The 24,422-nt window shown below is 49.4% G+C and overlaps 1 protein-coding gene across 3 annotated transcripts; it reads left to right on the plus strand.

Annotated features, from left to right (window-relative positions):
* Positions 1 to 2,395: 2,395 nt before the first annotated feature.
* On the plus strand, positions 2,396 to 21,676 carry LARP4 (La ribonucleoprotein 4). Of its 3 annotated transcripts, XM_080360727.1 has the most exons (17): positions 2,407 to 2,547; positions 6,932 to 7,098; positions 7,299 to 7,446; positions 8,907 to 9,065; positions 9,381 to 9,456; positions 10,773 to 10,909; positions 11,119 to 11,222; positions 11,936 to 12,046; positions 12,385 to 12,438; positions 12,970 to 13,179; positions 13,635 to 13,738; positions 16,674 to 16,907; positions 17,694 to 17,742; positions 17,935 to 18,093; positions 18,667 to 18,788; positions 20,587 to 20,752; positions 20,936 to 21,676. In XM_080360727.1, exons 2-17 carry the CDS (start codon positions 7,093 to 7,095, stop codon positions 21,269 to 21,271), a joined length of 2,175 nt encoding a protein of 724 aa, XP_080216853.1. In that variant the 5' UTR covers positions 2,407 to 2,547; positions 6,932 to 7,092; the 3' UTR covers positions 21,272 to 21,676. The 3 variants fall into 3 exon arrangements, with proteins under 3 accessions (XP_080216852.1, XP_080216853.1, XP_080216854.1); XM_080360726.1 differs by lacking the exon at positions 6,932 to 7,098 and having other exon boundaries at positions 2,396 to 2,547; XM_080360728.1 differs by lacking the exon at positions 2,407 to 2,547 and having other exon boundaries at positions 7,080 to 7,098; positions 7,302 to 7,446.
* The last annotated feature ends 2,746 nt before the right edge of the window (positions 21,677 to 24,422 follow it).

Consider the following 24,422-nt stretch of genomic DNA (forward strand, 5'->3'; position numbering starts at 1 on the left):
TGCCCAGGGGGGTTGTGGAGTCTCCTTCTCTGCAGACATTCCAACCCGCCTGGACACCTTCCTGTGTAACCTCACCTGGGCGTTCCTGCTCCAGCAGGGGGATTGGACTGGATGATCTTTTGAGGTCCCTTCCAATCCCAAACATACTGTGATACTGTGATACTGTGAAAACAGAGAATTATTGTTCTGAAGGATGAGTTATTTACTGGCTCTATGGACTGGGGCTGCCTCTCCAGCCCATCTGCACTTGAAGCCGATGGACTGGCCGTGTCTCGCCGATGTCCCTGGCACCCACCGCTTGACACCTCCGTGCAATGGCAGGTCTGGGCAGGACCAGCTTCGGGAAAATTAGCACTAATTTACATCCCATCAGGGCCTGGCTGCAGGATCCTGAGCTCCCATAGGACACCTTGCCACTCAGCAGGGCTCAAAATGAAGCTCAGAGCTATTTTGTGCTGCGTTTTCTCTATTGCTTTGATACCTCTGGTTAAAGCAATGGGCACGCTAAAAATTAATGAGCAGATTTGGAGATAAAGAGCTCTGTAAAACAGGGATAATACTTAACTGCTTCACAGGGGGCGTGAGGATTAACGAGTTAATGTTTGCAAAGTGCTTTGAAGATGAAAAGTGCTCAGTCTGATGGCATCTGGTGGGTGAAGGAGATGAGAAGGAAGAAGAGGTTCTCGATTCCTTGCTGTAACTACCAGGAACAAGGTTTCGCTAAATGTCAGAATAAATAACGATCCAAACTGGTTTTGCTCCGCGCTGTCCCTGGCGGTTTGTAGTCGGGTGGCCTCTGGCACAAGATGAGTTTCCAGAACAGATTCCGCAGTCTGTAATTAGTCACTTCTCATTTATTCTGCTTGAAGTTATTTCTTCGCTTTCTCCTCCTTCACTCGCCTTTTCTTTCGTTCGTGTGTCTGGGAGACGCTGGTGGGCGAAGCGCCCGCAGGACCCGCCAGCTGGGCCGGCACTTTGCACTGCAGCTTGTGCTACCGCTCCTAATCTCTTCAGCGGACCCTGATTATTGCGCTGCCTCTTAAACACCCCCAATTTGCTAGAGCGTAATTACAGGGAACGGCGTTAAGCAGCATCTGGGATCCCATGGGGGGCAAGCAGCAGAGATTTGTGGCAACATCGCCCTGACGGGGACTCTGGGGACTGAAAATTGTCCTGTGCCCAAACCAAACCCCCTCTGAAACAACTTAGTTCTTTAACAGAATGTTTCTTGATCACCTGGAACCCCTCGACAACCCCGGTTCCCCGTAACTGGCTGTAATAAGTTTTGTGGATCTTGCCCTGTTGCTCTGAAGTGAAATGGTTTCAAAGCTGTTTGGTTTTTTTCCTTGCAGAATCCCCTCTGCTCTCCAGGGCGGGAGCTGAGGCACCAGCGAGCAGGATTCTCATGTTTGGAGCTTGCGCTGGGTGAGATTTGGCCCTTTCTGCGTCCGCCTGACACCGATCTCAATGTCACTGCAACGTGAATATTAAATGTGCAAACCACAGAATAAACAGCTCCGGTTCCCATGGGCTCAACCACGAACGTGGAGGTGAGTGAACGTGTTCAGTTTTGGGCCCCTCACGCCAAGAAGGAGCTTGACGTGCTGGAGCGAGTGGAGAGAAGGGAACGGAGCTGGTGAGGGGCTGGAGCACAAGTGTGATGGAGACTGAGGGAGCTGTGGGGTTCAGCTGGAGAACAGGAGCTGAGGGGAGACCTTCTGATCTCTGAACTGCCTGAAAGGAGCTTGGAGCCAGGGGGGTCGGGCTCTGCTCCCCAGGAACAAGCGCCAGGAGCAGAGGAAACGGCCTCAAGTTGCGCCAGGGGAGGTTGAGGTTGGGTCTGGGAACAATTTCTGACCCAAAGGGCTGTGGGGCATTGAACAGGCTGCCCAGGGCAGTGCTGGAGTCACCATCCTTGGAGTGCTGGACAGACGGACATGAGGTTCTCAGGACATGGGGCAGTGCCGGGGGTGGGTTAAGGGTTGGACTCCGTGATCCTGAGGGGCTTTTCCACCCAAAATGATCGTGTGACCCTGAGATCCGCTCGGTGCCGCCCGCACCCCGGCTCAGCGCTGTCCCCTGCGGGCAGAGCCGGAAAGAGGGAAAATCGGAGGCGCGGGGGGAGCAGAGAGACCCGCGTGCTTTTTGTGGCAGAAAAACGTATTTTGGGTTCTTAAATTCGCAAACCCGAACCCCCAGAACCGCCCCCCTCCCTGGATCAGCCCATCCCGCCCGCGGGGGGCACCCTCCCCCCCGCGCAGCGCGGCGGCGGCGCGCCCCCTGCCGGAGTGGTTCCTTCCCCCCCTCCTCCCCCCCGTTCCGCGCAGGGAATGGGCCGGCCCGCTCCCGGCCGTGCCCCGGAAGCGCTCGGTGCGCTCCGGAAGAGGCGGCGGGCGGGCGGGCGCTGGCGGCGGCAGCGGCGGGAGGCGGAGCCGGCCCGTCCTGACCGCTGGGCTGGCGCGGCCGCCGCCGGGCAGCGCGGAGCGCGGCGCGGATCGCGGGCCCGCCGGCCTGGGCGCGGGCGGCAGGATGCTGCTGTTCGTGGAGGTGCGGCGGGGCGGCGCGGGGCCGGGCCATGTGGCGGGGAGGCCGAGCACGCCGCGCCGGGGGGAGGGGACGGGGCTGACACAGCAAATCTGGGGGCGGCGGCCGCGGGCCCGGCGGGCGGGGAGGGGGGGCTCGGCGCTCTGGAACGTTCCGCCGGTGCCGGGGCCTCCGCGCGGGGGCGGTGAAAGGCACCGCGGTGACCTTCGGGAGCCGCCGCGCCGCGGCCTGCGGTGAAGGTGACGCGGGCCCGGGGCCCCGCTCGGCGGCGGGCGGAGCCCGCGGGGCCTCCCGCGCCCCGGGGAGGGCGGCGGGGACGGAGCGGCGCTGGCACCGGGGAGCGCTCGGGACCGCGTGGCCGCCGCGCGGGGCTGCGCGGCCGGATGGGCCCGTGCGGGCGGGTGCGGGAAACACGTTGATGAGGCACCTGCGGCGGAGCGGCCCGGCCGGGACCGAGCGCAGCGCGGGGGCCGGGGCGCGGCTGCGAGTCCCCGGGCGCGGAGGTCACCTCGTGTCCCCGCGTCCCCGCTCCGCGCGGCGGGGGGGGCGCGCGTTGCCCCGGCCGGTGCTTCCCCGTTAACGGCGATTCACGGCGTTCGCTGGAGCCGTTTCAGCGTTCGCCGCTCACACGCCGGTAACCGCGCGGCTGCTGCTTTAAACTTCGCAGTAAGTTTTGTCCCGAAAATACACGAGGCGTCCAGGTGCGGGTTAATTAAGCGATAATTGAGCGAGTTGAAATGGTGCGTTCCGTTCAGGTGCGGGGCTGATCTGTTACACCAACGGATATTCCGCAGTTACAAACCTCGTGTCAAACTCGTTTTCACCGGGGGCCGCATCAGCCTCGCGGTTGCCTTCAAAGGGCCGAATGTAATTTAAATAAATCCTAATTAAATCAGCTTGGGAAACACCTTTTCCTTCTTAAATAATTGCCTCCGTTATCAGCTGAATGTCACTTGATTTGTACTGAGCGGGGAAAAATCACGTTGTGAACACGGAGTGGCCGGTCTTAAGAATTGGGTTGTTTAACTGGAAGGGGACCCGGTGGGGCTGGGCCCGCAGATGAGGTCCTGGCGAGCAGAATGTGGTTCTGGAAGCCGCTAGAGGGGCGCGGGGCAGCGTGGCTGGTGCTCAGCGAAGCCTCTTACAGCACAAACCTGCCTTGGTGGCTTTGTGTGATCTCCACCTTCCGCTGCCAGTGTTGCGGGCTGGTTTGTGTGATCTGCGCTCAGGAAGCATCATTAACGTTTGATTTTGAGTTCCTGAGGACAGTCCAGACTTTCTGAAGGTGCCTTTTTGCTGCCAGGACACGGAACTTGAGCTCTTGACCAGGTGCTGCGAAACCCAGTGGTCAGCTGCTCAGAACCAGACCGCGGCTTTTTGCTTTTGGGGTTCCCTGAAAAACGAGGCACAGAACCAGGTTGTGTTGGAAATCTGGAGGCTTTTGGGCTTGTTTTAGCTGCTAGCGTTATATTTTAGCTTTAACTGAAGCGTGCGCGTGGTGATTGTGAATTGATTCCTTCGCAGTGCACATGGTGGAATTCTGTGTTCCTTGAGTATCAATAAAACCTTCCTGCAGCGAGGGAACAGTGTTGCGCTCGGGCTGGTGTTCATGCATTAATGTTTGGGGTAGGTCTTGTTTCTCGCTTGCTGTTTGATAATTGATAATTGTGAGGAATGTAATTGCTAATGTCTTGCTCTGTGCTTTGGTTGGGTACACGTTCCCAATTCAATATATTAGCGATTGAAATCTATGCACCTCAGGTGGGTGAAACGCTGCCCTAATTGTTGCCAGCTGGAAAAGCAGGACTAGAAAACCTCCTTTTAGCAGGTGAGGCTTCCTGCAGCCCCAGGTGACAAACCCCAGATTGTCACACAGAAGCGGTGGCGCCACCATCCCACGGCACAGCGGGATCCGACGAGGAAACATGCCGTGTTCAGCGCGGGGAGCTCGTGCCGCCGTTAACGCGCGTTTTGCACGTTCCCTGGGCCGTTTGGAGCGCTGAGCCGCTGTGTCTTTGTCCCGCGGGCAGTTCCCCAGCTCTGCCTGTTCCTTTTTGGGGTGCAGCCGCTTTCTCTCTCTCTCGGTTTGTTTCGCAGCCTGGCTCAGCTCTGCAAAGGTGCCGGGTAACCGCGCTGGCGCGCGTCCGAGGCCACCGCAGACGCCGCGTCCCCCGGCCAGCACGAGGCTGCTCTTTGCCAACCTCCCGTAGGTTTGCTGACCTTCGGGGTTTTTCCGTCTGCTTCTGGAAAATGATCAGATTCTCGCAAGTTTTATTAAATTCCCTTCTAGATTTTTCACTTAGAGTCCCTTTCAGAGGGAAATCGGTCACAAGGTTTTGTTTGCAGGAGAATTTGAATTAAAATAGAATGCTTTCAAAGAAACTCTGAGTACTTTTTTGTTGGCTTAATTGCATTTGTTAAATGTAATTTAGGCTGTTACAATAAGAAAAATACTCTTTGCCGTCCTTTTAAAAGGAGGGAGATGCTTCCATAGGTGATTTTGAGGAGAATCTTTGCTCCGCGTTTGCTGAAATTGATGTCAGCTCACGGCCACCAGCGAGTGCTCCCAACCTTTGTCACTCTGTAAAGCTTTAACCTCGGCATGAAAGTTCCCGATAGCAGCTGGGAGGATTGTTGCGCAGCCAATCAAACGTGCTGGGGGTTCGTTAGCTTCAGTTAAATAAGCAAGAATTGATATTTTGGCCTCGTGTTCAGAAGCGGCGCCGCTCCTGGAGCACAGCGGGCTGGATTTGAGGGACGTTTATCCTCTCCGCTCCAGTCTCGCCGTTGAGATGCGACATCAGCGCTGGGTCTCGCCAGCCCGCGCTCCACGTCGCGCGGTGTTTCTAGAACGCATGGGCAGCCCACGCTGCCTCAGGTCTGCGGTTCAGCCCTGGGATTAATAGATCTGTTCATCGCTTTATCAGCTCAAATCTGTTTAGTTTCTTTGCGCTTTTCACTTGGACCTGCGATTTCTGTGTTACCACGTGTGTCTTTTGGCGTTTGCCGAAGTGAGTCACGTCATCCGCCATGCTCCGAGTTGCTTTTGCCTTCCGATCCCCTTCAGCAGCGCAGTGAACTCCCTGAAGAGTTTCGGTTTCATTTTATCGTTCTTATTGCTTAAAATCACTTTCAGCTTGAGCTAAACCTCAAGACATAAGGTGTGAGACAGTGTTTATTTCTAGAAAATAATGAATCATCTCCTGGACGTGCCTTTTTCGCTGTGATGAAATGTGAATTCAGGTTTCCGTGCTGATGGGTCTGTGTGTCCCAGGTCAGCAGCAGCTGAACTGCTTTGACAGTGACACTACGGGGGTGAAACAGGTTCTGAGGTTGTTCTGGTGGAGAACAACTACTCTGAAAACTAAAGGGAAGCGTGTGTGTCCTTTCACACTGAACTCTTTGGGGTTTTTCTATTTCTTCTGCTGAGGTTGACAAGAGGAAAACTCAGTTGCTGTGTGGGTTCCTTGCAAAAACTGTGAGCTTTGTCTTTTCTTCTCTCCTGATGGTCTCGAACCTCTCCAGCGTTTGGAGGCTTTTTGTTAGTGAGTTCAGGCTTCTCCTCGCAGCAAATATCTTTGGAACAAAGTGTGACCTTGGCAGAGGAATTATCTCTAAAGCTGTTGCAACCACTTCCTTATCCTTTTGCTTTATGTTTGAGGCCTGGGAGCACAAACCTCTCCTGCATTTCAGAACGCAGGAGCCGGTCTCCGAAACACCAAACTCCCCTCTTTGTGAGACGGGAGCTGCGATTAGTGACTTTCGCCTTTTACACTCACACAAATGGCGCGAGCGAGGTGGACTGTTCAGTGTCTGAAGGAACCTGTTTGGGGGGAACTGTATTAGTTGCCTGGAGGGTGTTGGAAAATCTTGGGAGGAGAATTTTAGCAAAAGACGGGTTTTCTTGCTTGAGTTTTAGAGCAAAAGCCGTTATGACGTTGCTCTCTGCTGTTGCTGGATTATTGGGCTCCTTAATCTGAGCAGCTCTCAGAAGGGACTTGGGAGGGCGCTGTCTTTTGCTGTAGAAAGGTTGGATCCAGCACTTTGGCTCGTCTGGCTCGTTGTTTGCCCTCTTACTCTAATTACGGTCCTCGTTGCACCATAACCAAGTGAGACGATGCTGTTCCCCGCTCCCAGTGGGCTGGGATGGCACCTGTGTTTGTCTTGGCGCTTTGAAAACTTTAATCTCCTCGGTTACAAGTTTAAGTCGATTATTAGCGCACCCTGACGCGTATAAGATGTAGGTGAAGTCCTGGGGAAATGGGGCGCTGCTCAGGTAAGTCCCTGCCGTAGCGTAGGTGATGCTTGGTTAGTGTAGATGTCACTAATTCAGTAAATCATTAGTTTCTTCTCCTTGAAATATTTTTTCTTTTACCTTCCTTTCTAGGAAGGGGTCTGGAGGAGGGAAAAGGTCCCTTTGTGGTGACAGGGGACTGGAGCATTATGACAGTCGAGGCTTTAAAAGCTCGTGAGTTCCCCTGACGGCCAGGCGCGTCCTCTGCTGGTGCTGTGGATGTCAATAAAGAGGGGTTGGAGGCAACACTTCTCATGGAGGTAGAAATGAAATACTCAGCAAATACCGTGGGTTTTCCTGTTTTGATTAATGCAAAATCACTTAGGTGCTTAATAGCCGGTTAGACACTTGAGATGTGGAGCTCTGTAGAACAATCACTAAATTCACCTAGATTGTCTGGCTTGACTTGTAAAGCGTCTTTGGGTTGTTCTGCCTAATCAAAGCGTTCTGGTCTCTCCAGCAGGTAACATCGAAAGGCGCCGGCTTAAACCCCAACGCAAAAGTGTGGCAGGAAGCGCCGCAGGGGAGCGGCGAGGCTGTGCCGCCGACAAATGGTGCGGAGCACTCATGGCAAGAGCCGGCGGCTGCGCAAGGGACGCACGGCGAGGGTGAGATGTCGCGATCAAAGCCAGCGGGACATGGGCCTTGCTGGGCGGTGCTGAGTGTTCAGCGCCAAGAAGGAACGTCCTGCTCTTGTCCTCTTGTCCTCAAGGTTGTTAGTGCTGAGGTAGCAACAAGTACGAAGTGAATGTCTTGTAGAGATGATAGGTCTGACTGTGAGGGACTTGGACAGGACACCCGCGCGGGTGACAGGACCCGAGGGGCCCGGTGATGACCAAGTAACGCGCTAAGAGGGAAACAAGGTGCTAAATGTGTAGAAATGCACTTTAGTATCCGCTTGACCCCGTGAACAGGAAGATACGATCTGAGGGCCCCTATGTCCTGGGAGATCGCTGAGGTGCTGGAGAACTGTTAGAAGTGTTTGGACTGGAGTAGGAGCTGCAGGTGTCTGATCAGCTCCTGTCCCTTTGCTCCGTATTCCATTTCCATCCCTGTTTTCCGTCCTTGCCACACGGTCAGTCCTGTCACCAGAAATGGTTTCACTCTTCTGATTTGGCTTAAGAGTTGATATGAAGCCAACTGTATAGCTGAGGTTACTCACAATACAACAGAGGCCTGTTAGGAAGGAGATTCCATGGAAAAAAGGTTTAGGAAAAGCTGGGGGATAAAGAAGGGAGGGTTCAGTTTGTGTGGCCCTGCCGAAAGTTTGTAGTAAGTCAGCAGAAGTGGAGAGAGAGCACTGAGTTTGTGCACTGGCTGAGAGAAACTCCTTTGTCTCCTCGTAACAATATGAAGCGATCACGGCAGTGTCAGCTGCTGGAAAATCCAAGGCAATTTTTCCATGTACGTTGTTCTTGCTTTTAAGCAATTTCTGATGTAGATAGATGAATCGTAGCTCTTCTCAAGGTATATTTTAGTGGATTCATCGTTAGGGAGGAGATCTGGCAGAACAGCTGTGTTGGTTTTTTTTGAACAATCTCCTTTGCCTGACTGATTAAACTAAAATTGCGCTTGTTTCGATCTCAAGCAGCTGTGGTGAAGACTGAGATGAGGTGTCCTGCACAGGAGCTGAGCAGTTCCAATGTCCTTCCACTGTGATTTATAGCACCCACTAGATGCTCCCGAGTTCTTTCTATACATAAGAACCGTGTAATGTGTTGAAGTGATAGAAGCTATTCTAGTGCTTTGTTTTTAGGGACCTCATTTAAATATTTCACATTTCAGATGGCAAGCGTGCTTTTCCATCCTCTGCCACTTTGGAGGATCTTAGAGTTTCACAATCCCTTATTTACTCATCTCTGAGACTCTAGTGCCAACAAGAGATCTGAAGCTGGAGAGGCAGGCGGTGCTGCCCAGGACACAGTGGGCGCTGAAAGTCTGAGAAATGTCACCTAAGTCTGGGGACTTGGGAGTTTAGAGCATTCTCGAGTGTTTGTTTTAATGTTGGTAGCCAAAATATTTCAAATGGAAGATATTCTGAAGCTTACAGTAGGGTTTCCTCTGCCAGGTAACATCGAGATTTCAGAGGACGGCTGCAAGCAGTATGAAGTGATGTACTCCCCGTCTTGCGAAGCCACAAGAAATGGCACAGGAGTTGACGAAGCATCTGCAAATGGAATTGTCCTGGCGACCGAAGATCTTGGATACCAAATCTACGAAGTGTCTGGTGAGTGTTGGAACAGCACCGGCGGGATCTGCAATCTCGAGTCTGCTGCAGTTCCTATGGGGCTTGGAAAGCCTGATCAGGAACTTTGAGATGTTCTGTTCGGTGCGTTTTCGAGAAGGTCCAAGCCACCCGTAGCACGTGGCCAAGGAGGTGGAATCTGTGGGATCCAAGTCACTTGAAGAGGGTGCAGGATGAGAATATCTCCTCTTGGTCTTACCCAGAAGGATTCCATCTTTTATTGTACAATAAAATGTGTTCTCGCGCTGTATCCCGACTGTGAAACTGAGATCTGATGGTACCTGTGGTAACTTTCAGGTGATGGCAACTCTGCTGTGTCCACAGAAGATATTAGAGAATGTTTGAAAAAACAACTTGAATTCTGCTTCTCACGGTACAGTACAGTTAATTCAGCTTTGCATAAATGCTGTATTGAAAGTGTTGACCAATTTTTCCCCTCTTTTTGCTTTTGTCTTCATAAAAACATTAACTGTGAGTGAACTGCTTGTGAAATGAAACAAGATCCAGCGAGACCTGGACAGGCTGGAGAGCTGGGCGGGGAACAATTTAATGAAATAGAACAAGGGCAAGTGTAGAGTCTTGAATCTGGGCAGGAACAACCCCAGGTTCCAGTGTAAGCTGGGGAATGAGCTGTTAGAGAGCAGCGTAGGGGAAAGGGAGCTGGGGGTCCTGGGGACAGCAGAGTGAGCATGAGCCAGCACTGGGCCCTTGTGGCCAGGAAGCCAATGGGACCTGGGGTGGGTTAGAAGGGGGTGGTCAGTAGGTCAGAGAGGTTCTCCTGCCCCTCTGCTCTGCCCTGGGGAGACCACACCTGGAATCTTGTGTCCAGCTGTGGCCCCTCAGTTCCAGCAGGACAGGGAACTGCTGCAGAGAGTCCAGCGCAGCCACCAAGATGCTGAAGGGAGTGGAGCATCTCCCGTGTGAGGAAAGGCTGAGGGAGCTGGGGCTCTGGAGCTGGACAAGAGGACACTGAGGGGGGACTCATTGCTGGGGATCAAGATGGAAAGGGGCAGTGTCAGGAGGATGGAGCCAGGCTCTGCTGGTGACAACCAGTGACAGGACAAGGGGCAATGAGTGCAAACTGGAACACAGGAGGTTCCACTTAAATCTGAGAAGAAACTTCTTCTCAGTGAGAGTGGCAGAGCCTGGCCCAGGCTGCCCAGGGGGTTGTGGAGTCTCCTTCTGTGCAGACATTCCAACCCGCCTGGTTCCTGTGTAACCTCATCTGGGTGTTCCTGCTCCATGGGGGGATTGCACTGGATGAGCTTTCCAGGGCCCTTCAACCCCTGACGTTCTGGGATTCTGGGATTTCCTGGAATGCAGGAGAAAACCTGTGGTCCCTTTCAGCTGTTTTGGCCCTATCTGTGTCCTTTAGAGAGAACTGAGTTTGAGTTCTGTGCTTCACAGCTGTAAGATGTTGAGATAATTCAGCTCTGTATTACCAGAAGAGCTCTCTGTGGCAAGATCAAGAGCACTGTAACTTTCATTAAGATTTTTATTTTAATGACCTTATTCTGCTTTGGTTTGATCTGCTGGGATTTTTTTCCAGGAGACAAAAATCTCAGAACGCTTTGGCTCAAGTTGGTTGTGAACGGTGTGGGTGAATATTCAATCCTGCACTTATCCTGTTGCTTTGAGGCTTCTGTAAATAAAGTTCAGGATTCTTATAGCAAACTTGTGTCTTTGTAGTGAGAATCTTTCCAAGGATCTCTACTTGATGTCTCAAATGGACAGTGATCAGTTTGTTCCCATCTGGACAATTGCCAACATGGAAGGTATTAAGAAGCTGACAACCGATATGGACCTTATTCTGGAAGTTTTGCGATGTAAGTCGGGGCGTTTGGCGGCTGCTCTAACAGAACAAAGAGTCCTTCCTTGCTCTAGTGAAACACGTTGGTCTCCTTGCTGCTTCTTGCCTGTTAAATGGTGAAGGAGCCTCATTCTGCAGGGGTTGGGTAATGGATTCTAATCCTGCTGAGGTGTTTTGCAGCGCACGGCGTCCAGTATTAACCCAGCTTTTGGGTTTGAATTTTAGCTTCTCCTATGGTACAAGTGGATGAGAGAGGGGAGAAAGTCAGACCAAACCACAAACGATGTATTATCATCCTCCGCGAGATCCCAGAAACAACACCTATAGAGGTAAGTACGCAGAAAAGAAAGAAAGAAGAGCCTGTTGGACGTGTTGCTTAGAAAATCAGCTGGTATTGAATTTGATGAAACACAGGTATTTTTATTGTAAAACACGCAAGTAATGTTTTCTGCCTGGCTGTATTGTCAAAAAAGCCAAAGCAAAAACTTACTCTTGTCCCTTCCAGTTATTTACTAATGTATTAAGATTGCTCTGATTAAGCTTTTTCCCACCTAAAATTGAGCCGACTGGGTTCTTTTTGAAGTTTGAACGAGTCTCTTTCTGATCCAAAAGTAAAATCAGTGCAGGGCACAGCTTGGAGTTCAGGCTGGATTTCTGTCAGTGATGACTTTAGAGTCAGACAGTGGGTTTGGCAGCAAGAAATGTCACTAAACATTCACATTCATTGGGACCGGTGTGAGCTGAGCTCATTATGCTCAGAGAAGGGCGGATAATAAAATTCCTCCTGATATTTGGCTTACGGAATGATTTAGTTCTTTGTTTTTTCAAGTTGTACCACAGGGTGTTTGTCTCCTAGCATTTTAATGAGTCCTTTTAATGCAAACACCGAATACGTGCTTTGCCCTCTATTATTGCAAAGCTGTGCGGTTGCCTTGATTTAGACATATTTCTTAGATCGTTTTTATCTAGTGACTCTCCCGACCTCAAACCGTAAACCCGCGTTGGTTTAGTGTCCCCTCACCTGTCTTGTTTTCTCCCTTAGGAGGTGAAGGCTCTGTTTAAAAATGAAAACTGCCCCAAAGTGATAAGCTGTGAGTTTGCTCACAACAACAACTGGTACGTTACATTCCAGTCGGACACAGATGCACAACAGGTAAGGCTGCTCTCCACCGGTTTTGCTTTTCACGCTTCTCCTCAAAAGAAGCGCCTTCCTGCTAAAAGAAATGTCTGTTTGCTGAGCTCCCTTGTGATGTTTTAAGACGTTACTGGCCAATTTGAATTAATAGAGAAAGAAGTTGAGAGTTTTATGTGATTCACTTGTCTGTCTCTTGCCTCAGTACTCTGGCCGTGACTGGCATTAGAAGTGTTAATGAATTTAGCCGGGCTAATGGGGAAGCGCGTTGCTGCATGTTCGTGTTAAATCACGTCCCATCCTTCGAGAAGCACAGTTTTATCAAGATATTCTAATGTCGATCTTTTTCATATCCGCAGGCGTTTAAATACTTAAGGGAAGAAGTGAAAACCTTTCAGGGCAAGCCAGTTATGGTAAGCTGCTTTAGCCGTGGTTTCTGTTTGAGCCATATGTTGTTTCTGTTGCAGTGATGATGGGGGGAAGCAGAGGAAGGTTGGGAGCTTGAATGAGCTCGCGCTTTGAAACGTGACAGTTGAGCGGGTGCTGGTTGTTGGCGGTGCGGGATCCGTTCCTGTTCACCTCCCCAGGGTGTGCTGTGCAGATCTCGGACAGGAGGGACTCTTGTCCTCGGGAATCTCTCCCTTGATCTACAAATCAGGCTGAATCGCACTCTTTGTACCACGCGAGGAACTGTCAAAATGGGCATCTGGGCAGTTCCTGCTATAGAGAGCAGAGTTTATCCAGAACGTGCTGGATTCTCCAGCTAAAGCAGCTTGTACCTTCCCTTTACACGCTGTGAGAATGTCATCCCTGTTGATTTTTATCAGAGTCTTTATTTGAACACAGCCATCAACCTGCTTCCTCTTCACGTCCCTTCTCGGTAGGCAAGAAAGATTCCGTGTTCTGCTTCTCCTTTTCCCCCAATGTGTTTTACTATTTTTCAGGCAAGGATAAAAGCCATCAACACGTTTTTTGCTAAGAATGGTTACCGGGTGGTGGATTCCAGTGTGTACACGCAGCCGGTTCAAACACAAGCACAGTTTGCCTCCCCGCTGTTCATGCAGCCTGTATATAGTCCTCAGCAGTACTCGATTTACAGCATCGTGCCTCAGACGTGGTCTCCAAATCCCGCACCTTACTTTGAAACACCACTGGTGAGTGAGAGCCGGCCTAAAAATCAGGAATAGTTTGGTTAACAAAGCAATAGGGACAGTGGGCTTTTCAGCTGCAGGTTTTCTAGTCAGAGCCCGGTGGTTTGTGATACGCGGTGTTACGTCGTGGACCTGATTCAGCAAGGCTGCCAGAGGGGCCGCGCGTCTCACCGTTGGCTGCCGTTTCTTTAAAGCAATTTTGGGGTGAAATTCCATTATGCGGTAGCTTGTGTTACTGGAAGAGACTTGGAGCTCTTGCAAGAAGCAGGACGCTGATGCTGGAGTAGATGCGCAGACCGTAAACCTGGTGGGGTTTTCTCTTTAGTAGTAAGTTTACAACACGCTAGATCTGGTAACTGAGCATTGAAGTACAAAGAATAACCGCTGAAGCTGATCTCATAAAACTGCAAACGTTTTTCTTTGTAGTTCAGCCATTGAGACTGTTCTGTCTGTTGCAGGCCCCCTTTCCTAACGGTGGATTTGTGAATGGCTTTAATACACCAGGATCATATAAAACAAATGCTGCTTCTTTGAGTATAGGTCGCCCATTCCATAGAAATCGGTAAGATAGCTCTGTGCGTTGTTTGCTCTCAGATCTTACAGTGTGGAGATCCTGAAGTGTTCTTGGGAAACGCGGTGCCTTCCGACGGGACTAAGTTACTTATTTTCTGTATCAAATATGTCTGCTATGACATTTTTCAACTTGATTTATAAAATTCAAATCAAGGTAGCAGCTTAAGATCCTAAAATAACAGACATATGTGGTGGAGAGAGCAAAGGTAACTCCTTTAAAAGCCTCAGAGGAATTTCTGCAGACAAATAAATAACTTCCTCTTAAGGTAATACTTCTAATGATGTTTGTTATACGCAGATTATAAACTCCCGCAGCACCGGCGTAAGCTTTTCCTGCTGTGCGATTAGTCTCACAGCGCCGTTCACGCAGCTCAGCGCCGCGTGCCCTGGCTGCTGGATGCTCAACTGCTTGACGCTGAGGCTGTTACTGGAATTTATTTGCTTTATCCACGTCTTTCCTGATAACTGTAAGGACTCCGATACAAACACCGGGGAGGAGGAAACGGCTTTGTATTTGCTGGAACAGTACTCTGTAAATACAATGGAGTAGTAATGTGTTTGCGGGGGTGGAAATTGGTTTATTCGCAAGCTCTTTTACTGTATTCAGCACGCGGGCTGGGAGCACGGGAGCTGCTTTTTATACCGCTTGAAAAGTCGGCTGCCAGGGCCATGGGTGGGTTGTGATGCAGTTCAGGTTCGCGGCTGCTGGCAGAAGGTGAACTGGAGAACTTGGTCTGCGGTGACTGAGCGGAGTCGCAGTTCAGGCTGTGGAGCTGGTGGTGGCTACACTGAGAGCTGCCCAGCTCCCAACTGGTTCTTAAATTGTGCACCAACTTAAAGCCTATAAAACCCTCTCATATATGAATCCTCTCAGAAGTGTGGATGCTGAGTTGTTTGTACCCAGACACTAACATTTTGAAATGCCCACACGTTCGCTGTATAATCCTTAAGCTTTCGAAACTCTTCTGGTTACATGTAGACTTCCATTTGTAAAACTCGAGTCTTTGTGAGGTTACAGCTTTAGGGCGGAGTGTGTGCAGATTCTGCTGCTCTGGCTTGGTTGTTTGATCTTTCCTGCCAGTCTTACAGCGCTCTGCTTTTGTGGAAATAAACCTTCCTATCGGGGAAGCAGATTCCACAGGATTCGGGAGGCAGAGCCTCGTTGTTCAGCCCAGTGATGATCAAGTATCGCGCTAAGAGAGAACAGGTCCAGCAGTCGGTTGTCGGGCAGCCTGCTCTTCACGCTTTTCCTTCTCTTTGCTCTCTCACTCCATCTCTCCTTCTCTCTGCTTGTTTTTCCTTCCTTCTTTTTCCTTGTCTTTTCTGCTTTGCTCTTCTGCCCAGACAAGATTGTGGCCTTCTCAATGACGGGTAAGATTATGAGATCTGAGGGCTGAATAATGACCTGAGAATCTTCCATTGTGAAGAACAAATGGAACAAACCAGAAGAACTTAGTTTGTGTGACTTGATGTGTTTTGTCATACAGGCAGTTAACAGTTAAGGGCTGGATCTTTCTCTGTAGCTAAACATTTGTTTAAGCCTGTCATATTTATTTTGTTGCAACATCCTTGTGGGAAAGGAAAATTAAGCCTTTGTAACAGAGAATCCTCAGTGCTGGTACTGGTTAAATTGATATTTTTCTATCCAGCTACCCAAAAGGTAACTTAAAATGCCTTTGGTAAAGCAGATGAATTTGACCACTGAAAACCGGGTTATTAAAAGCTGATTTTTGTTTCTGGTTACATGTGAAATGCTGCAAAACTTTCAGCTTTAGTCGCAAGGCTCTGGAGAAGCCCATCAGATAGTGGGGCTGGTTTTTAAAAGACCAGAGGACGATGGCTGAACAAAGGGAGGAATGTGCTGCCGCTCTGGCTGCGTCTCGTACCGCTCTTCTGATGGAGTGCTGGCAAATGATAACTTGTCATTCGTTGAATTCTCTTCTTTTTCCTTACTTTTCCTCCCGACTTAAATTCTCTGGCCAACTGGAAGGGAACGAGTTTGTTGGTGGAAGCTGGAAGGAAACGACCCCTTTGTTAGGTAGTCTGGGGTGTGTGGCATCCACAGTGTGCAAAATTCTCCTCTTGTCCCTAAATTATGAGATATATACGTATATATGTATAGTTTAAGGTCCTTGCCTTGCTTGCTGAAACTGGTTGGGACAGCGTGGATGAGACAGCAAGGTGCAGAGGTGGAAAATACCTCTAAGGTACCTGAATGCTGCTCCAGAAAACTGTTCCATGTTACGTTAGGTCGGAGTTTTTCTGGGTAACTGCGCGTTTAAGTCTTGCAGAGACACTGAGCGTGCCCGGCTGCATCTGCGTCCAAAGGCAATAACGGCTTTAATGCTGAATAATCAGTTGCTGGGTGCAATGGCCGGGGTGCTGTAACTGCAGAGTCGGTGTTGGACCAGGAACAGTGAGCCCCACGTCAGGCACGTGAGGCGGTGGGATCTCAGCTGTCCCCGTGTCTCTCCTCTGCTCCCTTCAGCCTATTTAGTTGTCGCTGGCTCCTTGTTTCAGTTCAGGTTTTTCTTGGTTGTGGCCAGATCAGTTTGTTCCTCAGGCTTGGCTTAAGTTCTCCAGATCACTTTCCAATACCGCATGAAGTCTCCTATTCTTCTGGCTCTCCTACAACCTTAGCTTTGGGGTTTTTTGGGGGGGTTAGCTTTGGTGTTTTGGTATCTGTTGAGCAGTGATCTCGATGTTTTCTTCGAACAGCAGAGGTTAACAAAACGGGTAGATGGAGGTGAGGAAGAACAATCTGTTCTCGACAAATGTGTGTAGGGAACAACTTCTCTAGTGCAGCTCCAGTACTTGCTGACCTGCTCCTTTCCCGTCAGCTGCAAATGAACTGCAGTTGGTAGCGGTTTTGTGTCCTGTTGGTTAAACTCCAGCTCACACCACTGCCGCTCTGTGTCCTGCAGCGTGAAGCCTCATTTCCGATCATCCAACAGCTCAGAACACGCTGCGGAGGGTCCAGCTGCTGTCGGCACCATGTCCGTGGGGGACGGGCCGCTGAGCAGAACCAGCGCGAGGAATTTTGTTATGGAGCGACATAACAGCGCGTTAACTGGGCCCCAAGACCAAGGTTATTCCCAGAAGGATTCTCCTACCGCACAGATGGAGCAGAACGGAGATTACGGCATTGGCAGGGGCAGGTAAAGAACCGCGTGCGCTGCTTTGCGCTCCAACGCAACAGTGCAGTTGGGTTGTGGTGTTGGAGGCTCAAATGACTTGTATGAGCCAAAGTTCATCAACTGCTGGCACAATACGTATTTCCATAGAGACTGATGAGTGGAAAACTATCATTCAAATAAACCAGGTGTGATAAATACTTAACCGGGAGCGTGAATGCTTTCTGCTCGACTGCACAGCTGGTCATTGTTCTGACAGGTACCTTGCAGTGAGATAGTGAGGTGTCCGTATTTCAAAAGAACTGCCTGGTTTGTGTCCAGAATTAAAACAGTCGCTGAAGTGAAGTGGGTATTTGTATTGCTGTAAATAATAAACAAATCCTCAGTTAGGGAATTTGATGCTCCTGAATGTTATAAGATCAACTGTTTATCTTTTGCCTGTTGACTCAGTGTTTAGACACTTAAGTGACCAAGTGACCATATGAGAAATCAGATGAATAAGCTTATTACTGTAAAAATACAGGAGACTATTCTATAAATTGTGGTCTGTGCTCGTTCAGATACAGTGCTCTAGGGTTCCTCCTCCATGGGTAGAGAAAAGAGAACTTGTTGCCCATATTTGCCGTGTTCTGGAGTGTAAGAGCTTTGACCCCTCCTGGAGATGGGAACGTCCCAGAGCTGTATCTGGAGAAGCACCAGGAGGCTGCTGAGACCCCCCTGCCCCAGGTTCCCTTTGTGCGGACAAGCGTGCACTTCGGTTATGTGAACGCACTTACTGACTTGCTTTGGGGTGATTTTTTGCCTTTACAGGAGGAACGTGTTCAGAGGGCGGAGGAGACGAGAAGATGAGCGGGTTTCAGTAAGTTCCACTTCCCTTCTTGCGAGGAGCTGCGCAAAGTGCAGTGCGTTGGCTTTGTGTTTAGCGAACGAATAGCGTAGTCCTTCCATTCTCAGCTCATATTGTGGGTAGTCAGTGTTTCTAAGAAATTCCTTGCTCGGTGCTTTAATGCTGGGTGTTATGGCTCTATTAATGAGTGTTTTCCTCCTCCAGAGACCTCAGCTTTCAACAGAAACAAAGACTCAGACACCAAAGTTTGACTTGCTAGCATCGAATTTCCCACCTTTGCCTGGCAGCACAGCAAAAATCCCGGGAGAGCCTGTGCTGGAGAGCAGGATGTCCGATGTGGTTAAAGGAGTCTGCAAAGAAAAGGTACCCGCTCTTGGCTCTGGCGCGCACAGAGATACACGTGTGCTGTGTGTCGAAAGACCAGTTTCTGTTAGAGCTACACATTAGAATGCTTTAAGCCTAAACGTCCTACTACGTTTGTTAATAATAGCGCATTTTCTGTCTTTCTGTTCTTGGATTTCCTTGGCTTTTTGTGGGTATTTAGCTGACGCTCCTGTAATTACACAGCTGTAAGCTCGGTGCTGTTTTGGAATAAGGCAGCCAGTGAGGAGTGGTGGCTGGTGAAGCAGGAGGAGTTTGTGTTAGTGTGGCCAAGAGCTTTTTCCAAACAAGTCTGTTATTTGCACTGCTGGGACTGAGTGTTGATAATGAGGGTGATACAACTTTGCTTCTTGTTTTATCTGCTATTTGTTTTGCCCATGTAAAGAGTGATTGCTTTAGAGGAGATGCTCCAAAATAAGTAGGATTCCTATAATCAGGACTTGAGCAGCCTTTGCAAATATTCCACTTCTCAGATGTCTTAAAGTGGCATATTGAGGAGCTATTTCAGCACATCTGCGATCTTCTCACATTTTGCAACTTATGTTTTCTGTACAGGAAAGCAAAGATTTGCTGCCCAGCAGTCCAGCTCCTGCTCAGGAAGAACAGACGCACAGCACTGTCCAGCAGCCCGTGACAAGCACGAGTTCACCAAACCAGACTGAAGCTGTGGTGTTAAGGTACGTGGTATGTGGAGAATATCAGGCTGTTGTCAGAGGGTGTAGGGAGGCAACTAGGAAAGCTAAGACCTCCTTAGAATTCAACCTGGCGAGGGGGGTCAAGGACAACAGGAAGAGCTTTTTCCAATACGTGGCAGATAAAACTAACAGCAGAGGCAATGTAGGCCACTGATGAACGAGGTGGGTGCCCTGGTGACATAAGACACAGAGAAGGCAGAGTTACTGAACGCCTTCTTTGTCTGTGTCTGCTCTGCCGGGGGCTGTCCTGAGGATCCTGTACCGCTAAGGCCCCAGGGGAAGGCAGGACAATGAGGAGTTTGCCTGGGTGGATGAGGACTGGGTTAGGGAGCAGTCAGGCAACCTGGACATCCATAAATCCATGGGTCCGGATGGGATGCACCCGCGGGTGCTGAGGGAGCTGGCTGAGGTCGTTGCTGGAGCGCTCTCCATCATCTTTGCCAAGTCTTGGGAAACGGGAGAGGTGCCTGAGGACTGGAGGAAAGCAAATGTCACTGCAGTCTTCAAAAAGGGCAAGAAGGAGGACCCAGGGAACTCTAGACCGGTCTGCATCACCTCCATCCTGGGAAACTGGTGGAACAACTTCTCCTTGGTGCCATCTCAAGGCATATAAGGGATAAGAGGATCATTAGGGGCAGTCAACATGGCTTCACCAAGGGGAAGTCGTGCTTGATCAATGCCAGAAGGCTGTGCTGCCATCAGAGACCTGGACAGGCTGGAGAGCTGGGCGGGGAGAAATTTAATGAAATAGAACAAGGGTAAGTGTAGAGTCTTGAATCTGGGCAGGAACAACCCCAGGTTCCAGTGTAAGTTGGGGAATGAGCTATTAGAGAGCAGCGTAGGGGAAAGGGAGCTGGGGGTCCTGGGGACAGCAGGGTGACCATGAGCCAGCACTGGGCCCTTGTGGCCAGGAAGCCAATGGGACCTGGGGTGGGTTAGAAGGGGATGGTCAGTAGGTCAGAGAGGTTCTCCTGCCCCTCTGCTCTGCCCTGGGGAGACCACACCTGGAATCTTGTGTCCAGTTGTGGCCCCTCAGTTCCAGCAGGACAGGGAACTGCTGCAGAGAGTCCAGCGCAGCCACCAAGATGCTGCAGGGAGTGGAGCATCTCCCGTGTGAGCAAAGGCTGAGGGAGCTGGGGCTCTGGAGCTGGACAGGAGACTGAGGAGGGACTCATTGCTGGGGATCAATATGGAAAGGGGGAGTGTCAGGAGGATGGAGCCAGGCTCCTTCTGGGTGACAACCAGTGACAGGACAACTGGTAATGAGTACAAACTGGAACACAGGAGGTTCCACTTAAATCTGAGAAGAAACTTCTTCTCAGTGAGAGTGGCAGAGCCTGGCCCAGGCTGCCCAGGGGGGTTGTGGAGTCTCCTTCTGTGCAGACATTCCAACCCGCCTGGTTCCTGTGTAACCTCATCTGTGTGTTCCTGCTCCATGTGGGGATTGCACTGGATGAGCTTTCCAGGTCCCTTCAACCCCTGATATTCTGGGATTCTGTGGATTATTTTAAACTGTGAGGAATATTAAAATTTGCGTGTTCTAGCAAAGCCTCTCGCTGGTGTCCAGCAAGGTGGCAAATCATGCGGCTTGTTTCTTCTCCATCTGTGGTGGGCAACTTCTCTGGAGGCCACTAGATGGAAATAACAAACCATGGTGGTAACCGCTGTACCATCCTGTTCTGCAAACGCGCAGTTGTGACTTCAAAGAAAGAAAATACCTTGTCAGACGTTAATTTTGGTGGGAGTAGGTCTTACTGTTAAATTGTTCTTGATTTAACAGCACAGTTCAGCCAGACAGCAAACCAGAAGAAGCGACTGCTCAGAAAGAGGTCGCCAGCCACGCTTCCCCGCCGCAGTGCGCGTCTCCTGTCAGCGCTGCGAAGCCGCCAAGGACAAACACCACGTCACCTTCCAGCGCAGGCGCAGCTCCCGCTCTGTCGCTGCAGGTGAGGCCGAGCGCAGGGAGACCGTGGGGAGCGGGGCAGCTTTTCCTGCGTGTAGCGCCAGGAGATGCCCTCGAGGCGGTTGCCACAGCTGTGGTGCTGTCGCTCGCTGGACGTTTGCAGTCGTGCTGGGGTGCTCTGGTTATTCTGGTCTGTAAACCTTGCTCTTCTCCCTTGGTCCCAAAGGAGCCGCGCAAGCTCAGTTACGCTGAAGTTTGCCAGAAGCCCCCGAAGGAGCCGCCTCCAGTTCCTGTTCAGCCTCTTAGGGAGCATCGCACCAACATAGTTCCCCCTGCCAAAACTGAAGAGAACGGCACAGCCGAGAAGGCTCCGGAGAAGGCGCACGACAAGGTTGAAGGTCGAATGAAGGATTATTCTGGGTTCCGAGGCAACGGGCCGCCCAGGGGAGCTGCTGGGAAAATCAGGGAACAGAGGCGCCAGTTTGGACGCAGATCATCGCCTCAGGGAGCACCGCGGCGTGTCGGCAAGGAGCAGTACGTGCCACCCCGGTCACCAAAGTAACGCTTGGCCAGCCAATTATTCTCTATTTAATTGGAGCTGTGGACTAATAAGCAGCAAAGGAGACTGAGAAAGAAGTATTCGTGAAGGGGAATACTGAACTGGAGCGTGGCTTGTGTGGAGAAGTTGTGGAGGGTCCCAAAATTCATCTCTAAAAGTGATTTCACAAATGCTGGAGGATTCCAATCAATATAAATATAGAGATTATAATTTTTGTATTTTTTGTTTTTAATTTGCAGAGGGTTTCCTGCTTGAAATCAGTTTTGGGGTTGTGAACTAGCATTTTGACAAAGTGAAAGAATATGAGTTGACGAATTAACCTGTCCCTCGGTGTAGGAGGAAAAGGATAAGAGAATATTATTTTTGAAAAATGAGCATTTCTGTAAAATTAGAACTTTTTTTAACGTATTTAACCTTTGGCTTGTCGGGTGATGTGTCTGCCATCGATGGCCTTGCACTGCAGAGCACATCGGCAGCGTGTGAGTGGAGTGAGTGCAGCCAGATACTGTTGTCGTGACTTAGTCACCGATGATGAAAACTGAATGTACTACTGTAGTAAACTTTGTGTTTCCAGCTTGAAGTATCGTCTCTTGACCTTCCTAATAATTAATTCAGCAAGGTTTTTAAACTCTAATTTTTACAGGATACTGGACTGTAGGTCAGAGCACATGGACAGGAACAACTGTCTTCTAGATGCAATTGGAAGGAGGCGGAAGGGAGCAAGTCAGAATTTTTCGTTTGCCCTTTTTCCTCCCCTCCTTTTGAGGGCAACTTCTTAGCTTTGGTGGGGTTTTTTTTGGTGTTTTGTTTTCCTTGCTTGTTGCTTTCTCTAATCTCTTTATTACAGACTTTAGTGCGTTTATCGCGGTGTGTTTTCCGGAGGTGGGCGCAGCGTAGCGCTGCTGGATCGCAGTACGTGACGTTAGCCTGGAATCGCAGGTGGAACCCTGGGCAGGTTGTTCCGCGAGTCCCCCAGGGCCACTGTTTCTATACATCTAATATATAAACCAAACGCTGGCGAATCAGAGCTGTGGCTGGATTTTCTGTATACTGACCGAGCGGTGTGTTCTGGAGCAGGGTGCTGGATGCTGTATACTAGAAATCGGGCGTTGTATCCACTGGGAACTCGCTGTTTGCAGCTGATGTAGTAGCAACTGACTTTTTTGAACTGTTTAAAGTGGAACTGAAGGTAAAGTGTTAAACGAACTCCCTCGTGTTCAGTGGAGCTACTTGAAAGGTAGCGTCTTGCCTAGCTATATGCTGACTAAATTGCAACACTATTCTGTAGTTCGTGTTCAAGTTTAAAGGTGATTACCATAACGACACAAGTAGGAGAATTCAGTGCATTAATCTGCCAAAATCAGCATGCCAGGGTTCAAAGTTCTGTATAAAGCGTTAGGGAAAAGTAGCTTCCAGCAGTAAGAATAACACCTTTTTATTTTTTCCTTTTTCTTTTTTTTTAGTGAATAACAAGTGTACAAATTTCAAGTTGTAAGTTGTGAACACTGGAAAACTCAATTGTGATATATACCATGCACACCTTAGTAATATATGCTAGTGTTGCCATTAGAATGAATGTAAGTGGCAGTTAAAAGAACTGTGAACATTTTCATCTTCTGATTTCTTAGCCAGATAACCCTTGGCGGCTTCTTCCTCAGTAGGCATTCGCTATCAACTGCTTTGAGAACACTCATATCTATTTTTATAAATATATATATAAAGCCAGAGTTGTCATTTCTCTAACTTATTATTCAGCTTGGCAATTGCTTTGATTTGATTCATAACACGATATAATGTATTTATGCAGTTAACTGTTCATTTCTACGCATGTTATATATATATACACCTATATATATAAAGAGAACCAAAATCATTATTCACTTTTAAACTACCTGTACTGGGTTTGGGAGGTGTTTTTCTTTTAATTTAGTAAAAATTTGTCGATCACATTTACAGTTTAGGGATGCTTACAGACCCCTTCTCCATTTATTTTGATAACGCTACATTTGTTGGAATGATAGAAGTTGAAATATTTTTAAAGTGTTAAAGTTCTGAATGCAATTAATTCAATTTTAAGTCATTTTAAAGGCTCTAAACAATTACTGCGAACTGGAAAAAACCAAACCTGTGCGATAGTCGGAGATCTTGAGGATAGATTGGCGCTGTCATTGGGACGCCAAGAGCTGCGTTTGCTGTCCCGAGCGCGGGCTCTTTGGGCAGAGGTGGCTGTGGATGTTCGGATGTTCATCGCTGGCCTCCCTGGTAGAGCAGAGCGCAGAGTGTGAATTTTTAACAATTGCGAAATGAAACTTCATTTATTAGATGTAGAAAAAAAAAGAAATGACTCGCAGTTCCATCATTTTTTGTTGGGTGGTTGGAAAAGCTCGGCCGCGGCGAGGACACGCGCTGTGTGCGTTTCCAACAGCAGCTTCTGCCTCTTGAGCGGATGCAAATAAGTCTTTTTCCAGCATATCCAAACCTGTCTCAGATTAGGGAGCTCATTATTAATTTAGTACCTGCGTGCAAGGATTTAACGTTAGCATTTCCCTCTTCCCCCTCCCCACTGCCATTTATAATGTGGGGTTTGGATTTATTCCTCTTATTCTTTCTTTGGAAGGGCAGGGGAATAACTAAGTCCATGTAAAGGCTGTGAAAGCCCCGCTGACGCTGTCCTTGTCCGCTCGGAGCGACACGCAGCAGTTCGCGTTCCTTCTCGCTCGCTTACACGCGATGTAAAGACAAACTTTCCTACTCTGCTGATATTAAATACCAGAAGGTGCAAAACACATGTCACTTTGAGTTTTATGAGCTGTGACTTGGTTTGGGAATGGTTGACTTTTGGTAGCTGCAAAAGTAGACGCCCCCAGTTAAGTTCTTTTCCAAGTTAGTGTGCATGGAAAAGATTGGACCGCACGCTTGTGCTGGGGAGTGAAAGGAGGAGTAATTATTTGCATGTGATAGTAAAATGAAAATGCAAAAAGTTTCTTTTGATTTCTAAGATTTAAGTTAGTTTTCTAGTATCTTACATTCCTGCTATCTTTGGGTTTTGTTCGAGTTAGCCTGGCACAGTATGATGGTGCAGTTTTAGCAGTAGGTTTAAATAAAAGAAAATAAAATAAAAAAAGACAAAAAAATAACTCTATTAACCAGAAGA

This window comes from Nesoenas mayeri (genome assembly GCF_963082525.1).
Source record: "Nesoenas mayeri genome assembly, chromosome: 28".
Classification (NCBI taxonomy): Eukaryota; Metazoa; Chordata; class Aves; order Columbiformes; family Columbidae; genus Nesoenas; species Nesoenas mayeri.

Excerpts from the sequence above, each read along its gene's own strand:
- LARP4 (XM_080360726.1), top strand. Across the intron at positions 13,739-16,673 it reads CGCCCATTCCATAGAAATCG|CGTGAAGCCTCATTTCCGAT; the intron begins GTAAGATAGCTC and ends TGTGTCCTGCAG. Across the intron at positions 18,789-20,586 it reads ACTGAAGCTGTGGTGTTAAG|CACAGTTCAGCCAGACAGCA; the intron begins GTACGTGGTATG and ends TTGATTTAACAG.